The 18,223-nt window shown below is 35.4% G+C and overlaps 1 protein-coding gene across 3 annotated transcripts; it reads left to right on the forward strand.

The window, feature by feature from the left end:
- Positions 1-5,355: 5,355 nt before the first annotated feature.
- LOC107880424 (disease resistance protein RPM1-like) lies at positions 5,356-9,140 on the forward strand. 3 transcript variants are annotated; one of them, XR_016123306.1, is made up of 3 exons: positions 5,356-7,226; positions 7,546-8,292; positions 8,677-8,755. XR_016123306.1 is itself a non-coding variant. In XM_089044147.1 (2 exons), exons 1-2 carry the CDS (start codon positions 5,588-5,590, stop codon positions 8,735-8,737), a joined length of 2,766 nt encoding a protein of 921 aa, XP_088900273.1. In that variant the 5' UTR covers positions 5,356-5,587; the 3' UTR covers positions 8,738-9,140. The 3 variants fall into 3 exon arrangements, 2 of the variants coding, with proteins under 2 accessions (XP_088900273.1, XP_088900274.1); XM_089044147.1 differs by having other exon boundaries at positions 5,356-8,292; positions 8,677-9,140; XM_089044148.1 differs by having other exon boundaries at positions 5,356-8,292; positions 8,621-8,759.
- Positions 9,141-18,223: the final 9,083 nt, after the last annotated feature.

Consider the following 18,223-nt stretch of genomic DNA (forward strand, 5'->3'; position numbering starts at 1 on the left):
TTGTGCTATGACACACACAATTTAACAACATAATATAAATATAATTTCACAACAAAAAATATAAATATAACAAACTAAGTTCAACATAATGTAAATAATTTAATATAAAATGAATAACATACCTTCTCAATCGTTCTCCACAATTGCAAATTACAAATGTTTATAATGAGAACAAAATTAATACCGTTAGTACAAATTTACATTAATACTTTTAAACAAACGACAAATAATACTTACCCAATGAGCGTATTGAATTCCCAGCAAAGACAAAGACGCATGATTTCTAAAAATTTCTTTGCATTCTGACTCTGCAATGGCGGAATGCAGATATGTAGAATAAGGAGTTTGCGCGACGAAGTATCATTTTTGTCGCGCAAAATATCATCGCGCAAAACAACTTTTTCGTCTCATAAAATAACTTTTTTCGTCGCAAAGACTCAACATCAGAATTTTGCGCGACGAAAGATATCATTCGTTGCGCAAATCTCGTTGCGCAAACCCTAAACGGCGACACGCATACGCAAATCTCCGTCGCTCGAGAACTTGCCGACATCACACTTTGCGCGACGAACCCTATGTATGTCGCGTAATCATTTGCCGCCAAAAAATAACCTTTTTTCGTCGCCCAAAGACCTGTCAACATCGGAATTTTGAGCGACAATAAAATATCGTTCGTCGGGCAAATATCCGTCGCGCAAACCTTTAATGGCGTCGCGCATACGCAAATTTCCGTCGCCCGAGAACTTGCCGACATCACAGTTTGCGCGACGAACCCTATGTCCATCGCGCAAGCATTTGCCGCGAAAAATCCGTATCACGCTTTTTCCCGCCCACTTTACGCGACGAAATTTATAACCGTTGCGCCAGGATTTCTTGCGCGACAAACTATATCGTCGCGCAAATGTATGGCGCCAAAAAAAATAACCCGGTTTTTCTTCCCACTTTGCGCGACAATTCGTTTGTTTGTCGTGCTAAGCATCTTTGCGTGACTAAATATTTCGTCACGCAAGATTTTGTAGTTTTGCACGACGAATTTGTTATTCCGTCGTATCAGTGATTTTTGCGCAACGAATTTGGCTTCGTCGCGCAAAGTCTCGTCGCGCAAATAGTAAAATGTAGTAGTGGTTATAATCAGAGAATCTAAAAGAGTAAAAGTCTTTTTTGTCACTCAACTACTCCCCACATGCCCTAAATTTAACGAAAAAATTGACAGAAGTAACGGTGGGACTAGTTATTCAAACAAAACTAAAGTTAAAAGACCACGGGTACCATTTTGGAAAGGGTAAACAACCGAAAATCCCCCTGAACTATAACGCTTTTCGAAATGTCCACCATGAATTATTTTTTTAGCCAATTTAACTATCAGACTATTTTAAATGGTCAATTTACCCCCTACCGTTAGTTTTCATCCATTTTTCTGTTTAAATGTCACATATTAGGCACGTGACTCGCGATTCAATTAAAATTTAAAAATTTTAAGTTTAAAATAATTAAATTGTTAAAACTACAAAACTTTAAAAAAATAAAAAATAAAAAATAAAAGAGAAAGGGGTAGAGCTTGATCGACATTGGGGCTTTTTGAGAATCGACTATTACGGTGTGAAAACGCTCCGTTTCGTCGGTGTATGGGGCTAGAGGGCTTGGCGGAGAGGACTTTTCGGATTTGTATATGGGAGTATGATGGGGAGGCTTCGATGTTCTACTGAAACGGCAAAGGTTTCGATCGAGATAGGATTGGCGAAGTTCGCGAAGTCCTGTTGTTTTTCTGGCGAGCCCAAGAAGCCGGGCCAGACCATATCAAACGGGTATAAGAACTAAGATTTGATGCTCAATCTTCAACTGGGTATTAGGTACTTTTTTTTATTTTTCTGATTTTTCGATTTTACAAGTCGTGGAGTGATTTTTTGCTTATGGGTTTTCTGTATCAATAGAGGCTGGTGTTTGATGTTGTGGTGTTTTTGGTTCTTCTTATTTGATTGTGAGTGTTGTTTGGGCTTTGTTATAAACATCTGCTGTGCAGACACAGCTTTACCGTATGACTGAGCACTTCTTAAGGAAAGCAAATCTTCCTGTGATCCGTAGAACTGTAAATACGGAGTTAGTTGTTGCAGATGCAATTCTGTCACGTCTCACAGCTTCCACAAAGGCTTCATGAAGTTCTTGTGTCCATCTCATTTTGGTGGTTGGGGCAGACCTGGAGAGAGAGAGGGAGAGAAGAAAGAAAAGAGAGAGAGGAAGAAGGAAAAGGAAAAAGAACGAAGAAAAAGAAAGAGAGAAGAAATCATTATTTTACATTTTCTTTATTATTTTTTGGTATTGTTCTTGTAAAATGATGAACTTACCCTTCAAAATTTAACGGCAGGGGTTAAGTTGACCATTTCAAATAATTTGAAGGTTAAATTGGCTGAAAAAATAATTCGGGATGGACATTTCGACAAGGGTTATAGTTCAGGGAGGGTTTTTGGCCGTTTACCTTTTTAGAAATTGAGGTACTCAAATGCAAATCGGGTCAAAATTGGATGACTAATAAAACGATTAACCCTATTGGTATCGATTGCTTTGGCTTCTCCAATAATATATATAATTAGTAGTTTAAACATTTCACTCAAACAAACCCTACTATTCTAATTCAAAACTTTAAAATAAAGAAAAATAAATCAGTTTTCCAATCTCTGCACTCACAGCCGTCGGCTAAAAAAACACCAATGGAAACCCAAGGGGGATTAGCCTATTGCACAAATGCAAAGCAACCCAGCCAAACTTCGACAATTAGGTTTGTGAAAAACACCAAGTGAAACATATAATAAAACCAATACTATATAATTAGGAACAAATTACCGATAACTATTTTATTGGTCTAAATAAGGGTTCTATTATCATAAATAACTAGCTATATGCTCCCTAAATTTGTTAAATTCTCATTGTAGTTGAGAATATAAAGCCAAAGAAAACAAACCCAGAACGTATGAACAAAGAATTAAGGAACTTAATCCTAATCATATCACTTTAAGCTGTTCCAACTTCAACTAAGGCCTACGTCAACCCTTTTTTTCTTCAAATCTAATCCAAAAAACCCATAAGTTCTCAACAAAAAAAGAAGAAAAAAGTTGAATTTAAATTGTGGGCATTGATTCATACCACTTGAGAATTAAGCAACAACATAGAAAAAAAAAAAAATCCATTGAGATTAATTGATAAATCCCATCGATTGGAGAAGTTCATCGAAACTAAAATAATTTCGAGAATCTTATTTGAAACCTTAATAAAACGTTTGAGATTACCTACCCAAACTTTGAGGAATTTGGTTTTTAATATTTTTTTTTTCCTTTTATCGAGTAAGAAATAATTAACATTGTTGAAAATGGAGTGCAAGTTAGAAAATTAAGTATAAAGAAAAAGAAATAATATAAAAGTAAAGTAAAAAGAAATTAATATAAAGTAAGAGTAGAATAGGAAAGAGAAAGAAAAAAAAGAATAAAATTGATAAAAAAAATATTTTTTTTAAAAAATGTAAGTGAACAAAAGAGCAGTAGGAAAATGAAAAAAAAAAAAACCTCTAGAAACTATATTTGGAGTAACATACAAAAAATTGTGAATGTTATGTAGATATATATATATATATATATATATATATAAATTCAAAAATAAAATAAAATAGAACATACAAAATTCAAAAATAAAAAATAAAAAAAGAAAGGAAACACATGCACTAATATCATTAAGTGGGGTCCAATGTATGCGTGGATAAGGTTTGTGTATGAGAGAGGTAGCAAAATTGTGTGTTGTGGAGAAACGAAAAAAAGTCGTGTCATGATTACAAGGGTATTAGAGATAATTTTAGAAATAAATAACCATGATTCAGCTTTATTGAAAAAAGGACCGTGAAGTAAAATTTCAAAAGTACTGTCCTTAATCAAGTGGGGTCTCATTTTGGAGTTATTAATCATTTTCTCACTTTATATTCAGGCATTTTATTTGTTTACAACAAAAAGATGCAAAAAAGATCCTTTCAAAATTCAAACCTAGGGGCAAAATCATCCAAGTAAGCTAAAATTTCTCAATCCAGAAGAAATTTCGGTGAGGTTTGTCTAAGATCATTATATTTTACGTGTAGTTAAGATCGTTCGGTGAGGTTTGTCTAACCTGCCAGTGCACGTTTTTTGACTCTATAACAGTTCCTATTAGCGCCTGAGTGCCCATCATCACAGCTCCAATTGGCGTCTTTTTACACATTATAAAGTATAATTATCCTTAAGTAATAGCACATCATGGACAAACATAAAACATTTGCTCAATTAGATCTGCACTTCCAAGTGCCCAAAGTTTTTTTTTTATTTTTATTTTTTTATTTTTTTATTTTTAAATAAGTAAGTACCTATTCATGAAAGGGGAAAAAAACAATATTGCATCATGTGCATCTTGCACGTATAGAAATACCACTGTCATTGTGTTTTTGATGTTTTAAGTTTTTAATGCACACAACAAAGAAAGTTTGCATTAAAATATTTTAGTGTTTATTGTCAAAATGTGGGCCTTGTATTGTTAGTTTAGTTGAATTAAATTACTATATTTAAGCAAAAAATCATGTGCAGAAAAATTAATTTTTACATTTGGTTAAAATAAATAAAAACACATCAGATGGGAGAGGGCTGAGTATAGTTATACCATCCCTGTCCTCGTCCTCACTCCCCATCCTCGTCCTCGTCCTCGTCCCCAGTATGAAATTTCAGGGAATCCGTCCCCGTCCTCATCGGGGGATTATATCCCAAATCCGGCCCGAATCTCCGATTATATATTTAAACAAATATAAAAAATGTACATATTACACTTCAATTTCACCTTAAACTATCATTTAACTTAAATTAAATTCAATTGAACTATAAAATTTCACTCAACTACTCAAATTCATTTCAATTCAATTTGAGAAAAATAATAAAATAATATATTTTTTTTAGAGAAAACGGGGTAAAAATTAATGAAACTAATACAACATAGTGTTTTCATCAACAATTCATCATCAAGATGAATGTCCACACTCAATTGGAAAACCCAAAAAACTTGCGCAAGAGAGGGATATGTGGCTGTACATACAGCTACTAAATTACAACTGCCATGCTACTTTAATAGACTAATCTAACTTAACTTAATATTATTTAATTAGTTATTTATACATTAAAACTTTTTAATTGTTATATTATATTATGTTATATATTTATTAATTTAAAATAAATATATCATTTATTCAATAAATTTTATTGAGTCGAATCTAGAGATGCGGATAACAATACCATCATGTCCTAACTAGATATTTTTTTAACTGAGATCCCCGTGCCCCCTCCCATTTTGCCCGTGCCCCCTCCCATTTTCCCCGTGCCCACTTTTTCAGCAATAAACAGACCCATAGCAAGATGGAATCTACTTTTTCGAGATTTCAGAGCAATAACCATAGCAAGATTTCTAAGCAATAATTTATCATCTCTCTCTCTTCTAGTACATCTGAGCTGAGCCCCAACCCACCACCACACAATCGAATTAATTCTAGATGTGTTGTTTTGATTAAGCTAGCATATACCAAAATAAGGCCATTATGGCGTCAGTTTCAGCAGACCTCTTCATTGGCAAATTTGTAGCAATTCTCGACAGTGAAGCAGCCTCCATAGCGGGTGTTGCTGATCAAGTTGATGAGATTAAGCGGGAGCTGGAATTCATGAAAGCCTTCTTAGCGGATGCTGACGGGCGCAACAAAGCACACACACAAGTAGAGGAGGTGTGGATCAGAAGCGTTCGAGACTTGGCCAATGATGTTAAAAACATCATTGATGAATTCATGTATCACGTGTACGAGCAGCAAATTGGCGGTCGATTTGCCCCGTGGATCCACAAAACCATTCAGTTTCCAAAGCACCTTTGGTATAAGCGTAAAATAGTCAAAAAGTTGCAGAAAATTGCGATTGCAATTAGAGCTATTCCAGAGAGAAATCAAAGATATGGTGGTGGTGCAGCTGTAGAAGGAAAAAGTACTTCTTCTGAGGATATTCTCAGATGGGTGCAGAATCAAGCGGAGTCTTCTCTTTATCAGAAGGAGGATGAACTTGTCGGGATTGGAGGCCATAAGAACATGTTACTGGGATGGCTGAGGGATGAAGCCAAGCACCAAACTGTTGTGTCCGTGGTCGGGATGGGAGGATCAGGGAAGACAACTCTAGTTGCAAGGACCTTCACCGACGACGTTGTGAAGAGCCATTTCGAATGCTATGCGTGGATTACTGTTTCCCAGTCTTATGTGATTGAAGACTTACTTAGAAGATTGATCAAAGAATTCCACAAAGCAAAGAAGGAAGCGGTCCCTGCAGACATGAATGCCATGAGTTATAACGAATTGCTGGAGATTTTGGTGAACTACTTGGAGACTAAAAGGTACCTAGTTGTATTGGATGACGTGTGGGATGTCCACCTTTGGGACAAAATAAGGTTTTCATTTCCAGATAAACAACTTGGAAGTCGAGTCATGCTTACAACTCGAAGAGAAGACATAGCATTCTCTTCTTTTGGAGTTGAAAGCTGTGTTCACAAGATTCAACCGCTGGAAAAAGGTGATTCGTGGGAGCTCTTCAGCATGAAAGCATTCTCAAGTTATCCAAACAAATCTTGTTCACCTGAACTTCTGCCTTTAGCTCGGGAACTTGTGGAGAAGTGTGAAGGCCTACCTCTTGCGATCGTAGCCTTGAGTGGTCTTATGTCTTCTAAGAAGTCACTTACAGAGTGGAGCACAGTCTACAACAGCTTAAATTGGCATTTAACAAACAATCCTTTGCTAGAACCTATGAAAAGCATCTTGTTGTTTAGTTTTAATGATTTGCCATACCGATTGAAGCAATGCTTTCTATATTGTTCCCTTTTCCCTGAAGATCATGTGATCGTAAATAATAGGCTCATCTCATTGTGGATCGCTGAAGGATTTGTTGAACATGTCGAAGGGCTCACGCCAGAAAAAGTTGCAAATGGCTATCTTATGGAACTCATTTTTCGTAACATGCTACAGCAAAGGTTTCGAGGACCCCTCCCAGCATGTAAGATGCATGATCTTTTGAGGGAGATTGCTCTGTCAATAGCAAAACAAGAAAAGTTTTGCGCTGTACATGACGGCGGGAGTGAAACAACAGAAGAAACTGGGGCACTCCGTTTGTCAATTCAAACAACTAATGGAGAAATTGGATCATGCACAGGTATATCACGGCTTCGTTCGTTTCTCGTCTTTGCCACTGCCGTATCCTCATTCTCTTTCCCAAATAAATTACCTTTTGACCTTAAATTGTTGACGGTTCTAGATTTGGAGGATGTCCCAATTGATAATTTGCCAGACAATCTAACGTCCTTATTTAATTTAAAATTTTTAAATTTGAGTAGAACTCCAATTAGGGAGCTTCCAGAATCCATTGGAAAGCTCCGCAACCTTCAGACCTTGAACATCACGCTGACAAAAATAGTTGCACTTCCAAGAGGGATTTCCAAGTTGATAAACTTGCGCCATTTACTTGTGGGCAGGTTCATTTTCGGAAATTTTATTGGGGTAAGAATACCATCAAGTATTAGTAAGATGAAGAAATTGCAATCTTTGGCATATATTGAATCAGAAGGAAATAGTATTAGACTTGTTGGAAAGATGACCCAGCTTAAGAACCTTGGCATTACAAATGTGAAAGAAAGAGACGCGGAGGACCTATGTGCCTCAATTCAAGAGATGAAGGTGCTTTCCTCCTTGGGTTTAATTGTAGCAGAGGGAGAGGAATTTCTTCGAGTTGACGCATTGTCTTCACCGCCTCCCTACCTTGATGTACTTGACTTGGTCGGCAAACTGGAAAAGGTACCACATTGGTTTTGTTCTCTCCAGTCTCTCACAAAATTGAATCTGCATGGGTCCAGACTTGAAGAAGATTTACTACCTCATATTGAAGCTTTACCCTCTTTACATTTTCTTTTCCTTGATGATGCCTCTGATAGGAAAGAGTTATGTTTCAGCAGAGGCTTTGTGAAGCTTCGATTTTTGCGGTTGGGGAATTTCGCATTATTAAATAAGATAACTATAGAAAAAGGGGCGATGCCAAATCTCAGGGTCTTATACATTCATAGTTGCATGATGTTAGAAACATTGCCACAGGGTATTGAGCACCTTACTGAACTACAACAATACAGATTTGATAATGTTTCAGAGAAGTTTAGAGAGTCCATAAAAGAAGGAGGTGTGGATCATCCAAGGATGCTACTCGTCGAAGATAGATGTAAGAAATATACGTAAGTATCTTTTATCCTTTCATTGACTTTCCTAAACTTAATGATTTGGAATATTACACTTGTGTTCAAGAAATTGTTCTCGTTCACATCTCTGTTAATGGATGTAAAGCCATATAAATTGTTTGTTAATTACAATATTGCTTTTGTCTTTTTATATAATTTGTAATTGATTCTGTACTCTTAGCTAAAGATAGATGATAATTTTCTTCTGATGCCTATGCTTACTTTTATAAACTTTTTCATTTGTATGATTCAAACTCTAAAGAGGGGGGATCAAAATGAATATCTACAAGCTCTAATATGAGGTTATATAATTTTTCTTCACAAGTGGAATGCATTCACAAACCTTTAAGAAGCTCACACAAAGCATGGTTTGATTGGCAGATTGAAAAGCTTCACAAGTGGAGATGGCGCTCACGTCTCAGATATCCTCGGATGTATATAATTTAGAATTATGGTGGAGGTATGGGTAGGGGTGGGCATCTTAAACCGAAATACCGAAACCGTACTCTAACCGCACCGTACCATACCGATTTCATACCGTTTCATTTGGTATGGGGAGATATTCGGTACCGTACCGTACCGTACCAATAGAGCATGGTATGGTAGCGGTATCAAGATTTTGGTACCGGTCAATACCGTACTGTACCGAATAGTATAACTTTATGTTTTTTTCATTTATGTTTGGATTGTGTTTGTATTTTTGTAAGCCATAAAGCATAATTTTAACTATTTTGGTTTGTAAGCCATAAGGCATGAGTTTTAACCATTTGGGTTTGATGAATTTGTTGATGGATAAATATTGATTTGGTTGATTTGGATATTGAATATGTTGATTAGGATTTGGATATTGAATATATTGATGGATATTGAATATGTTGATTAGGATTTGGATATTGAATATGTTGAATCTTTGAATTTGTAACTTAGGCATCACTTATTTTGGTGTTGAATATTGAATTGGTTCATTTTTTAGTTGTATCATTTTGGTACCTAAATGGTACCGATATCGATTTGGCACGGTACGGTACGATACCAATTTTGGCAAACTATAATCCCATACCATACCATACCGATTTAAATTTTCAGTATCGGTAGCGGTACGGGCTCAATACCGTACCATACGGTACCGTGCCCACCCCTAGGTATGGGTGCAAAGGAAGTCTAGGACCATTTGTTAGATAGGGATTGTGTATAACTTTTGGTCCTATATTTTCTGTAGGATTTTTACTGATAGCTGAGGGTGTTCTGTTGTAAGATTGTACTGTTTTGAGGGATAATATTTTTTATCTGTTTCTTATTCAGGAGTAGTAGTTCATGACTTTTGACATGTTCGTTTGTTAAAACTTTGAATGGTTTTGAAGATAAGCAAACAATTTATTTCTATTTTCACTGAAATTATCTGTTTGGTGATTGATTGTTGACTGATACAAGTGTATTTTTGGGTCAGCTCATTTTTGGCTTTGAGTTTAGACCCGACCCGACCTGAGAACCGATGCCTTACTCAGTTTGGCCCAAGGTTCGCATAAAATTAGACCCGACTCGAACCGTGCCTAGGCCTATATTCTGTAATAAAAACCTAGTCTTTTATTAATGACAATTATGAAATGAACAAGTTCAATTTATTTCCGCCAATTTTTCATTTCACATTTCATTCAATTATCATAGATGGGCAGAATAGACAAAAACGAACCAACATATTTACATCAACTACTCAAAAAGTCAAGTAACAGTTCTATCCATCTCTCCTTCGATCCTAGGATATGTTTGTATTGCTTGTGAATCCCACATAGTTGAATAAAACTTCTTTAACCATTTGCCATTGATTGGCACTGCATGGGCTTCTCCATCTTGATCTTGTAACATGTATGCCCCTAATCCAAGGACTTGTTTGATTACAAAAGGGCCTTCTCAAGTGGGTGACCATTTTCCATAACCAGCCACGTGGGCTCTAATAGGCAGAACTGCTCTCCAGATAATCTCTCCCTCTTCAAAGCTCTTGTTTTTAATTCTTTTATTATAAGCTTTTTTCACAACTTCTTTTCATGCTAAGAGTTTGTTGAGGGTATCAATTCTGCTTGTATTCAATCCTTCCAATTCTAGTAGTATTGTTTGTGAATAGTCTTCTCCAACTAAGTTATGCTACTAGGCAATTCTGATGGACTGGATTATGGTTTCCATGTGCAGAATCGCATCATGTCCATAGGTTAGAGCATATGAGGTCATGCCAATTGCCTCTCTATTTGAAGTTCTATAGGCTCATAAGGTTTCCGACAATTTTTCATGTCATTGCCTTCGATTTTCACTACTACAAAAAGTGAAAAAGACGACCAGAAAAACACGACGGTCTAAGTGAAAACCTTCGTTGTTTTTTAAAAGACGACGGTTTTATAAAACCGCCGTGTAATAACACCTTAGACAACTAAAAAATGGAGATTCAAATGGCTGTTCCTAAAACACGACGTACTTAATTAAAAAACCGACGTCTTATTGAAATAGGATTTTCAAGTGGTAAAATCATAGCCAACAAATAACGGCGGAAGTTATGAACCGACCGACGTAGAAAGTAAATATGACGATTTCAAAAAGCCGCCGTTTTTACCCAGAAATTAACACGACCAAGTTTTCGTATAAGGCGCCGTATAATTACAAATAAATCCACGGCGGTAAAATACAAAATACCGCCGTATCAAATTAATGTACAACTACGGCAAAGATAAATATAACGACGTCTTTCTCGTATTTCTACGACGATATCTTTAAATCTCACCAAGTTGGGGTTTTCATTTAACGACGTATTATACAATTTAACGTCGTATTTGTCCACTTTATACGTCATACATTATATTTAAACCGTCGTCTGAATAAGAATTTTTTTTAACAATTTATTTCTTGGATTTTGTTATCCTACGTCGGTAGATCTACTTAATGACAAGAATTGTAATAACCACGACGGTTTATATAGAAAACCGCCGACATAATCAGATTTTTCTGAGATCACAAGGGTTAGGAAATCTTATAAGATGGAACTCTGTTGCTCATCATAATCTTACCAGAAAGATAATATTTTAGAGGTTAATGATGTATGTGTATTTGTGTCTTTGAGATACATAAAAGCACATACACATTAACATCAAAAATTGCTTCGAAATTTGACGGCACCTCAGTTTGCAATCGAGAGACAATTTTTGGAAGTGGATGATGTGTGTGCGTTTGTGTATCTACACAAACGCACACACACATCAACATCCAAACAATTGCCTCCTAAAACTTCACGACGGCAGCCACAGATTTGCAATCAGAGAGACAATTTTTTGAAAATTGGTGATGTGTGTATGTTTGTGAATCAGATACACAAACATACACACAAACCAACATTCAAACAATTGTCTCCCAAGAGATGAGGTGAGACAGAGAAAGGGGCAAGAAGAAGTTGAAACCCTAATCGAATACTAAAACGAAAGCACCCGTGAAAAAATCCTATTTATAATTAAAAAACCAAATCAACGTCGGTTATATTACACATAACGACGTTTAACAAAAATAATCCACGTCGGTTAACAAATACATTACGTCGTTTTAGTCTTACTTAAGACGACAAGAAAAGACGACGGTATAACAAAAAACAGTCGTTGTTTTTATATTTGTATTTGATTTAAATCAGTCACCCACAAAAGAAATTTACAAATTCTAGAACATTAATTTCCTCGGGAAAAAAAACTCTATTTATAAGGCACTGTTTTTGAAAAATAAATTGAAAGAAAAAGGGAAAAAAAATTATATTTATAATTATAAAAATAAAATCCACGTCGGTTATATTATACATAACGACGTTTGAAAACGAATCCACGTCGCGAAAAAAATATTGCGTCGTTTTAGTTTAAAAAAGACGACGGTATAACAACAAACAGTCGTTGTTTTTATATTGGTATTTGATTTAAATCAGTCCCCCAGAAAAGAAACTTTACAAATTCTAGAACATTAATTTCTCGGGAAAAAAACTTTATTTATAAGGCACTCGTTTTTGAAAAATAAACTGAAAGAATAAGGGAAAAAAAATTATATTTATAATTATAAAAATAAAATCCACGTCGGTTATATTACACATAACGACGTTTGAAAACGAATCCACGTCGCAAAAAAATATTGCGTCGTTTTAGTTTAAAAAGACGACGGTATAACAACAAACAGTCGTTGTTTTTATATTGGTATTTGATTTAAATCAGTCCCCCAGAAAAGAAACTTTACAAATTCTAGAACATTAATTTCCTCGGGAAAAAAAACTCTATTTATAAGGCACTATTTTTGAAAAATAAACTGAAAGAAAAGGGAAAAAAATTATATTTATAATTATAAAAATAAAATCCACGTCGGTTATATTACACATAACGACGTTTGAAAAATGAATCCACGTCGCGAAAAAAATATTGCGTCGTTTTAGTTTAAAAAGACGACGGTATAACAACAAACAGTCGTTGTTTTTATATTGGTATTTGATTTAAATCAATCCCCCAGAAAAGAAACTTCACAAATTCTAGAACATTAATTTCCTCGGGAAAAAAAACTTTATTTATAAGGCACTGTTTTTGAAAAATAAACTGAAAGAATAAGGGAAAAAAATTATACTTATAATTATAAAAAAATCCACGTCGGTTATATTACACATAACGACGTTTGAAAACGAATCCACGTCGCGAAAAAAATATTGCGTCGTTTTAGTTTAAAAAGACGACGGTATAACAACAAACAGTCGTTGTTTTTATATTGGTATTTGATTTAAATCAGTCCCCCAGAAAAGAAACTTTACAAATTCTAGAACTTTAATTTCCTCGGGAAAAAAAACTCTATTTATAAGGCACTTTTTTGAAAAATAAACTGAAAGAACAAGGGAAAAAAAATTCTATTTATAATTATAAAAATACAATCCACGTCGGTTATATTACACATAAGACGTTTTAAAACGAATACACGTCGCGAAAAAAATTATTACGTCGTCTTAGTTTACAAAAAGACGTCGGTAGAACATAAAACCGTCGTTGTTTCAATTTCTTTAACCATTCTCTTTCTGAAGCCATTTCTATTCTTTATCGCATTCTTGAAAACCCATCTTCTTCTTCAGAAGCTCTACGGATAACCCATCTTCTTCACTAATGCCAATAACCCATCTTCTTCTATCACAAACCTGACGGATCTTCTTAGCCAAGAAAATCGAGCGAGGTGACATCGATCTTGATTTCCAGAAGCGAACTTTCCTTCGACAAATGAGTGGAGGCCAGCTTGCATCTCTTTGATGGAAAGCAAGGAGTATTCAGAAGCACTAAGTCTCCTATCAGGATTGACAAGCTTCCTCTTGTGGACATAGATTTGTTGGAGAGTAAGCTGCCGTTTCTCTTTGAGAAAGACATCCATATTATTGTCTTCGAGATGTGAGAGAGAGTATCTTTGAGAGAGGAAGAACTTGGAAACCTAAATGAAAACTGAAACTGAAAGAAAGCGACAAATTTATACAATAAATTTTTAAAACCCACGGCGGTCCTTACAAAAAACCGCCGTCTATTTACAAAATTCCACGTCGGTATATTACAACAAAATGACGTATATTATAAAAATAAACGTCAATAAATTACAAAAAACCGTCGTGTTAAATATTTCTACCATGACGCGAGATATTGATTTATCGACTTTTATTTAGGAGTTTACTACGGCGGTACCTACAACACTACTGTCGTATTTATTTACCACGTCCTAAGTTCAAATTATCGTCGTAGTTTGTCTATTAATACGTCGTCGTTCTATGTAAACCGCCGTCTTATTACTATGAAACGGTCTGTATACATATACAACTTTTCGTCTACTTGACTTACACATGCATTGTTTCCAAACCCGAGAAAAAATTTCAATCTTCCAGAGAAAACTTTTCGTCTTTTTTCCTTGTCAAAGCACTGTCAGAGTATCTCATCGTCTTCCTCTCGTCTTCGTTGTCGTCTCTGAACTTAAACACCAAACTCCGAGAGAAAGCTTTCACTGCATGCAAAAGGTAAGCTTTCATTTCTCACTATTTTTGTTGCTATTTTGCATGCTCATACGGTTTTTGTTTTGAAAATCTTTTTACCTTTTTTCTGGCGAAAATCATTTTTATTCTTTCCAAGTTTGATAAAATATACACAGACAGAGAGGGAAAGTTTCCAACTTTGAACACAACTAATTCAACTAAATAAGACGACGGTAGCTTCTTATTTACGTGGTTAAATATGTAGACCACGACGGTTCGTCAGTTGTCCTAGCGTCGTCCTAAAATTGATCTAAGTTGTTTTTAAAATGACGGTCAATTTTTTATTTGCTTGTTTAATTGCAGGTTTGATTTCTCGAATCATGGTTTTCGTTTTTCCTAATTTGATAAAATACAAAGACAAAGAAAGTAGGGTTTGGTATCTTATATAGACGACGGTATCTTATTATTGACGCCGTGTGAATGTTCATACCACGGCGTTATACAAAGATACCGTCGTCTATAAAAGATGCCAAACCTTTCTTTCTTTTTCTTTGTATTTTATCAAATTAGGAAAAACAAAAACCATGTTTCAGAGAAATTAAACCTGCAATCAAACATTCACAGAGAAAGAAAAATGTTTTTGGTTTCTTATAAATACGACGGTAGCTTATTATTTACGTCGTATGAATAACCATAACATGATGTTATATTAATATTTACGTCGTGTGAATTTGAATATCACGACGTCGTGTAAATATCGCCGTAATAAGTTCTTATTACGTCTTCTTTAATATTGTTTCGTCGTTGTTTAAGTACTCTCGTTTTAAACATTTATTACGTCTAATGTTATGTTATTACGTCGTATAAAATCTTATCATACGTCGTATTTTATAAATAACCGTCGTTTGTGTTCTAATTTTTTTCCTGAAATATTTTCACTTGCAGGTTTGTTTTTTCTATAACCATAGTTTCTCAAGACCAAAGTAAGGACTCTGGCTCCAAAAAAAATGGAGGTAAGGAGCTTGGAATGGTAACTCCTCAAGACAAGCCCTTGAAGAAGATGAAGTTTGTTTCATCTGCTGAGACAGAACCAACCAGCACAACAACAATTTCTGAGGATTCAAAGTCAGGTCGAGGTATGAGCACAATGCCTCGTGTTGTGAAGAGAAAATTGCAGAAAATCAAACCAGTTGTTGAGTACAATAAAAGGGGGAAAGGATGTGGCCCTGCACATACTGAGATGCAGTCATACATTGGTGTGTTGGCAAGCTCCAGAGTCCCACTTGTGGACAAGAAATGGGCTGAAATCCCCAAGGATATAAAGGAGCAGATTTGGGAAGCCGTTGACATGGATTTTGTGGTAAGTCAAGGGGGCAAGACCTCGGTGTTATCTTCTGCTGCCAAGAAATGGAAGGATTTCAAGTCTACACTGACGAGGCATTATATCCTTCCATACATCAAGGAGAGGGAGAAATTAAGCCAACCCCCTGAAGTATATAAATTCATAGAGAAAGCAGAATTGGATGCCTTTGTAGCTTCAAGGTTATCCAAAGAATTTGAGTCTGTGCATTCTCAACATTCACAGATTAGGGAGAAACTTGAGTACAATCATCGATTGTCTTGAAAAGGATATGCTGGTTGGAGGATCAATTGGAGGAAACCACGCCTGGGGTAGAAATTGATCGATCTACCTTATGGAAGAAAGCTAGACAGGACAAACATGGTAACATCCCGAATCCAAAGGTGGCAGAGAAAGCAAAATTAATTGTAAGCCTACACACTCTGTTTTAAATTTTTATTAAACTGTGTATAATTCTTATTACGTCTTATGTTATATTTTTCCGTCGTGTGAATGATTTTACTACATCGAAATATTTTAAAAAACGTCGTGAAAGATCTAAATCTGGAATCACAACTTTGTTTTCTGTAATTATAGCATAAGACGTCGGTGGTTAATTTTTTCGTCATGTGAATGATATTACTACGACGAAATGTTTTCAAAAACGTCGTGAAAGATCTAAATCTGGAATCACAACTCTGTTTTCTGTAATTATAGCATGAGACGTCGGTGGTTAATTTTTTCGTCGTGTGAATGATATTACTACGACGAAATGTTTTCAAAAACGTCGTGAAAGATCTAAATCTGGAATCACAACTCTGTTTTCTGTAATTATAGCATAAGGCGTCGGTGGTTTATTTATTGCGTCGTTTGAAACAACTAACCACGTCGTTATTTAAGTAACGTCGTTATAAATATATTATAACGTCGATTTCTATGTTGTTGCGTCGTGTGAAATTATATAATGCGTCGTTTGTTTAGAAATAACCGTCGTGTGTTTTCTTTTGCTGAATTTTTTATATGTCTTTGTTTTAGGATGAATTGCAAAAACAAGTGGCTGAAGGCAGTCTTAGTGTAACTGGTAATAATGATGTGTTGACCTTGACTTTGGGTCCCGAGCATCCAAGGAGAGTAAGAGGGGTAGGTGCTGAGATTTCCCCTAGGCAATTCTTCAATTTACCTAGACAACAGAGGGTAAAGTTTGCCGATCAATTGAAGGAAAGTGTAGGAATTGTCCTTCAAAAAGAGACTAAGAAGATGGAAGCTAGATCAAGGGAAGAGGCTTTAAGGATGGAGGCTAGAACCAAACAATTGGTAGAGGCTGAGAGGGAACATATACTAAGTCAGCTTTCCCAACTCATCCCCAATTTTGATCCAAGCATGCTTAAACCGAAAACTAGCCCCTGTCAAAACCAAGGTCTAGAGCAAAGTCCCAAAAATCCAATGTCTGATAAAGCAAGTTGTTCTGGGGCTGATGTGAGATCCCTACATTTAGAGGATGATACTGCCAAAAATGGGGAACAGAAGGAAGAAACGGTAACATATCTGAACTTTGAATTCTCTGTTTTAAAAAAACATTAGACGTCGTTATTATGAAGAAACCCATCGTTTTAAAACCATACCACGACGATTTTATAAATAAACCGTCGTTTTTATTCAAATACCACGTCGTATTTAGTTTACTTGTTTTACACGCCATTAGACGTCGTACTTTGTGGTTTTTAGACGACGGTTTTAGTCATTACCGACGTAATAGACAATTACCACGACGTTTATTATTTACCATCGTTTAATAATTTTAAGACGTCCATAATTCTTACATACCGTCTTATGTTATGCCTTACCACGACGTTTTGATTTAATTTTTTTACTTTCTGTACAATCTGTCTTATATATATATATATATTTCTTTATTACTTAAAACAGAAATCTGGGGCTTTAGAAAATCAAGATGAAGAGAAGAAAGAAGAAAAAAAAGATGAAGAGAAGAAGGGAGAAAAAAAAGATGAAGAGAAGAAGGAAGAAAAAAAGGAAGACAAAAATGATGAAGAGAAGAAAGAAGAAAAACAAGATGAAGAAAAGCATGACGAAGAGGTATATTCTCATAACTTTGCCTCTTTTATTTGTTTTTCAAATTTCAGACGTCGATATTTTTCTTTAAACCGTCGTTTGTTTTCAAATTAGACGTCGGAATTTATTTTCTATGACGTAATAAATTGTTTAAAACGACGGTTTTTTATTACCGTCGTTTAAATTATTATCAGACGACGTTTTTTAATTTAAACCGTCGTTTTTATTGAATTACCACGTCATTTTATTTTGCTTTATTTCTTTAAACAGGGTAATGAAGTGGTTGATTATTCAAATGTGGAGGTGCCATCTTCCTTACAATCCCTTTGTCGTTATGTGGAAACGACACTAAAGCCTCAGGAGAAGATCATGACCTTCACAATTGAGAAGGAGGTGTTTGGTGCAGATCGCAGTACCTTCGTCTTGCATGAAGATATTACACAGTTTGCAGGCATGGAAGAAATTGGGGCTACTGTGGTTGCAGTATATATGTGGTTTGTCCTTATCAATCATTATAGCATAAGACGTCG

Source organism: Prunus mume, linkage group LG1 (assembly GCF_029339155.1).
Source record: "Prunus mume cultivar Tortuosa linkage group LG1, ASM2933915v1, whole genome shotgun sequence".
Classification (NCBI taxonomy): Eukaryota; Viridiplantae; Streptophyta; class Magnoliopsida; order Rosales; family Rosaceae; genus Prunus; species Prunus mume.

Bases quoted from the DNA above. Each gene is read 5' to 3' on its own strand.
- LOC107880424 (XM_089044147.1), top strand. From the start codon at position 5,588: ATGGCGTCAGTTTCAGCAGACCTCTTCATTGGCAAATTTGTAGCAATT. The intron at 8,293-8,676 runs GTAAGTATCTTT...TTTGATTGGCAG, and splicing joins GATAGATGTAAGAAATATAC to ATTGAAAAGCTTCACAAGTG.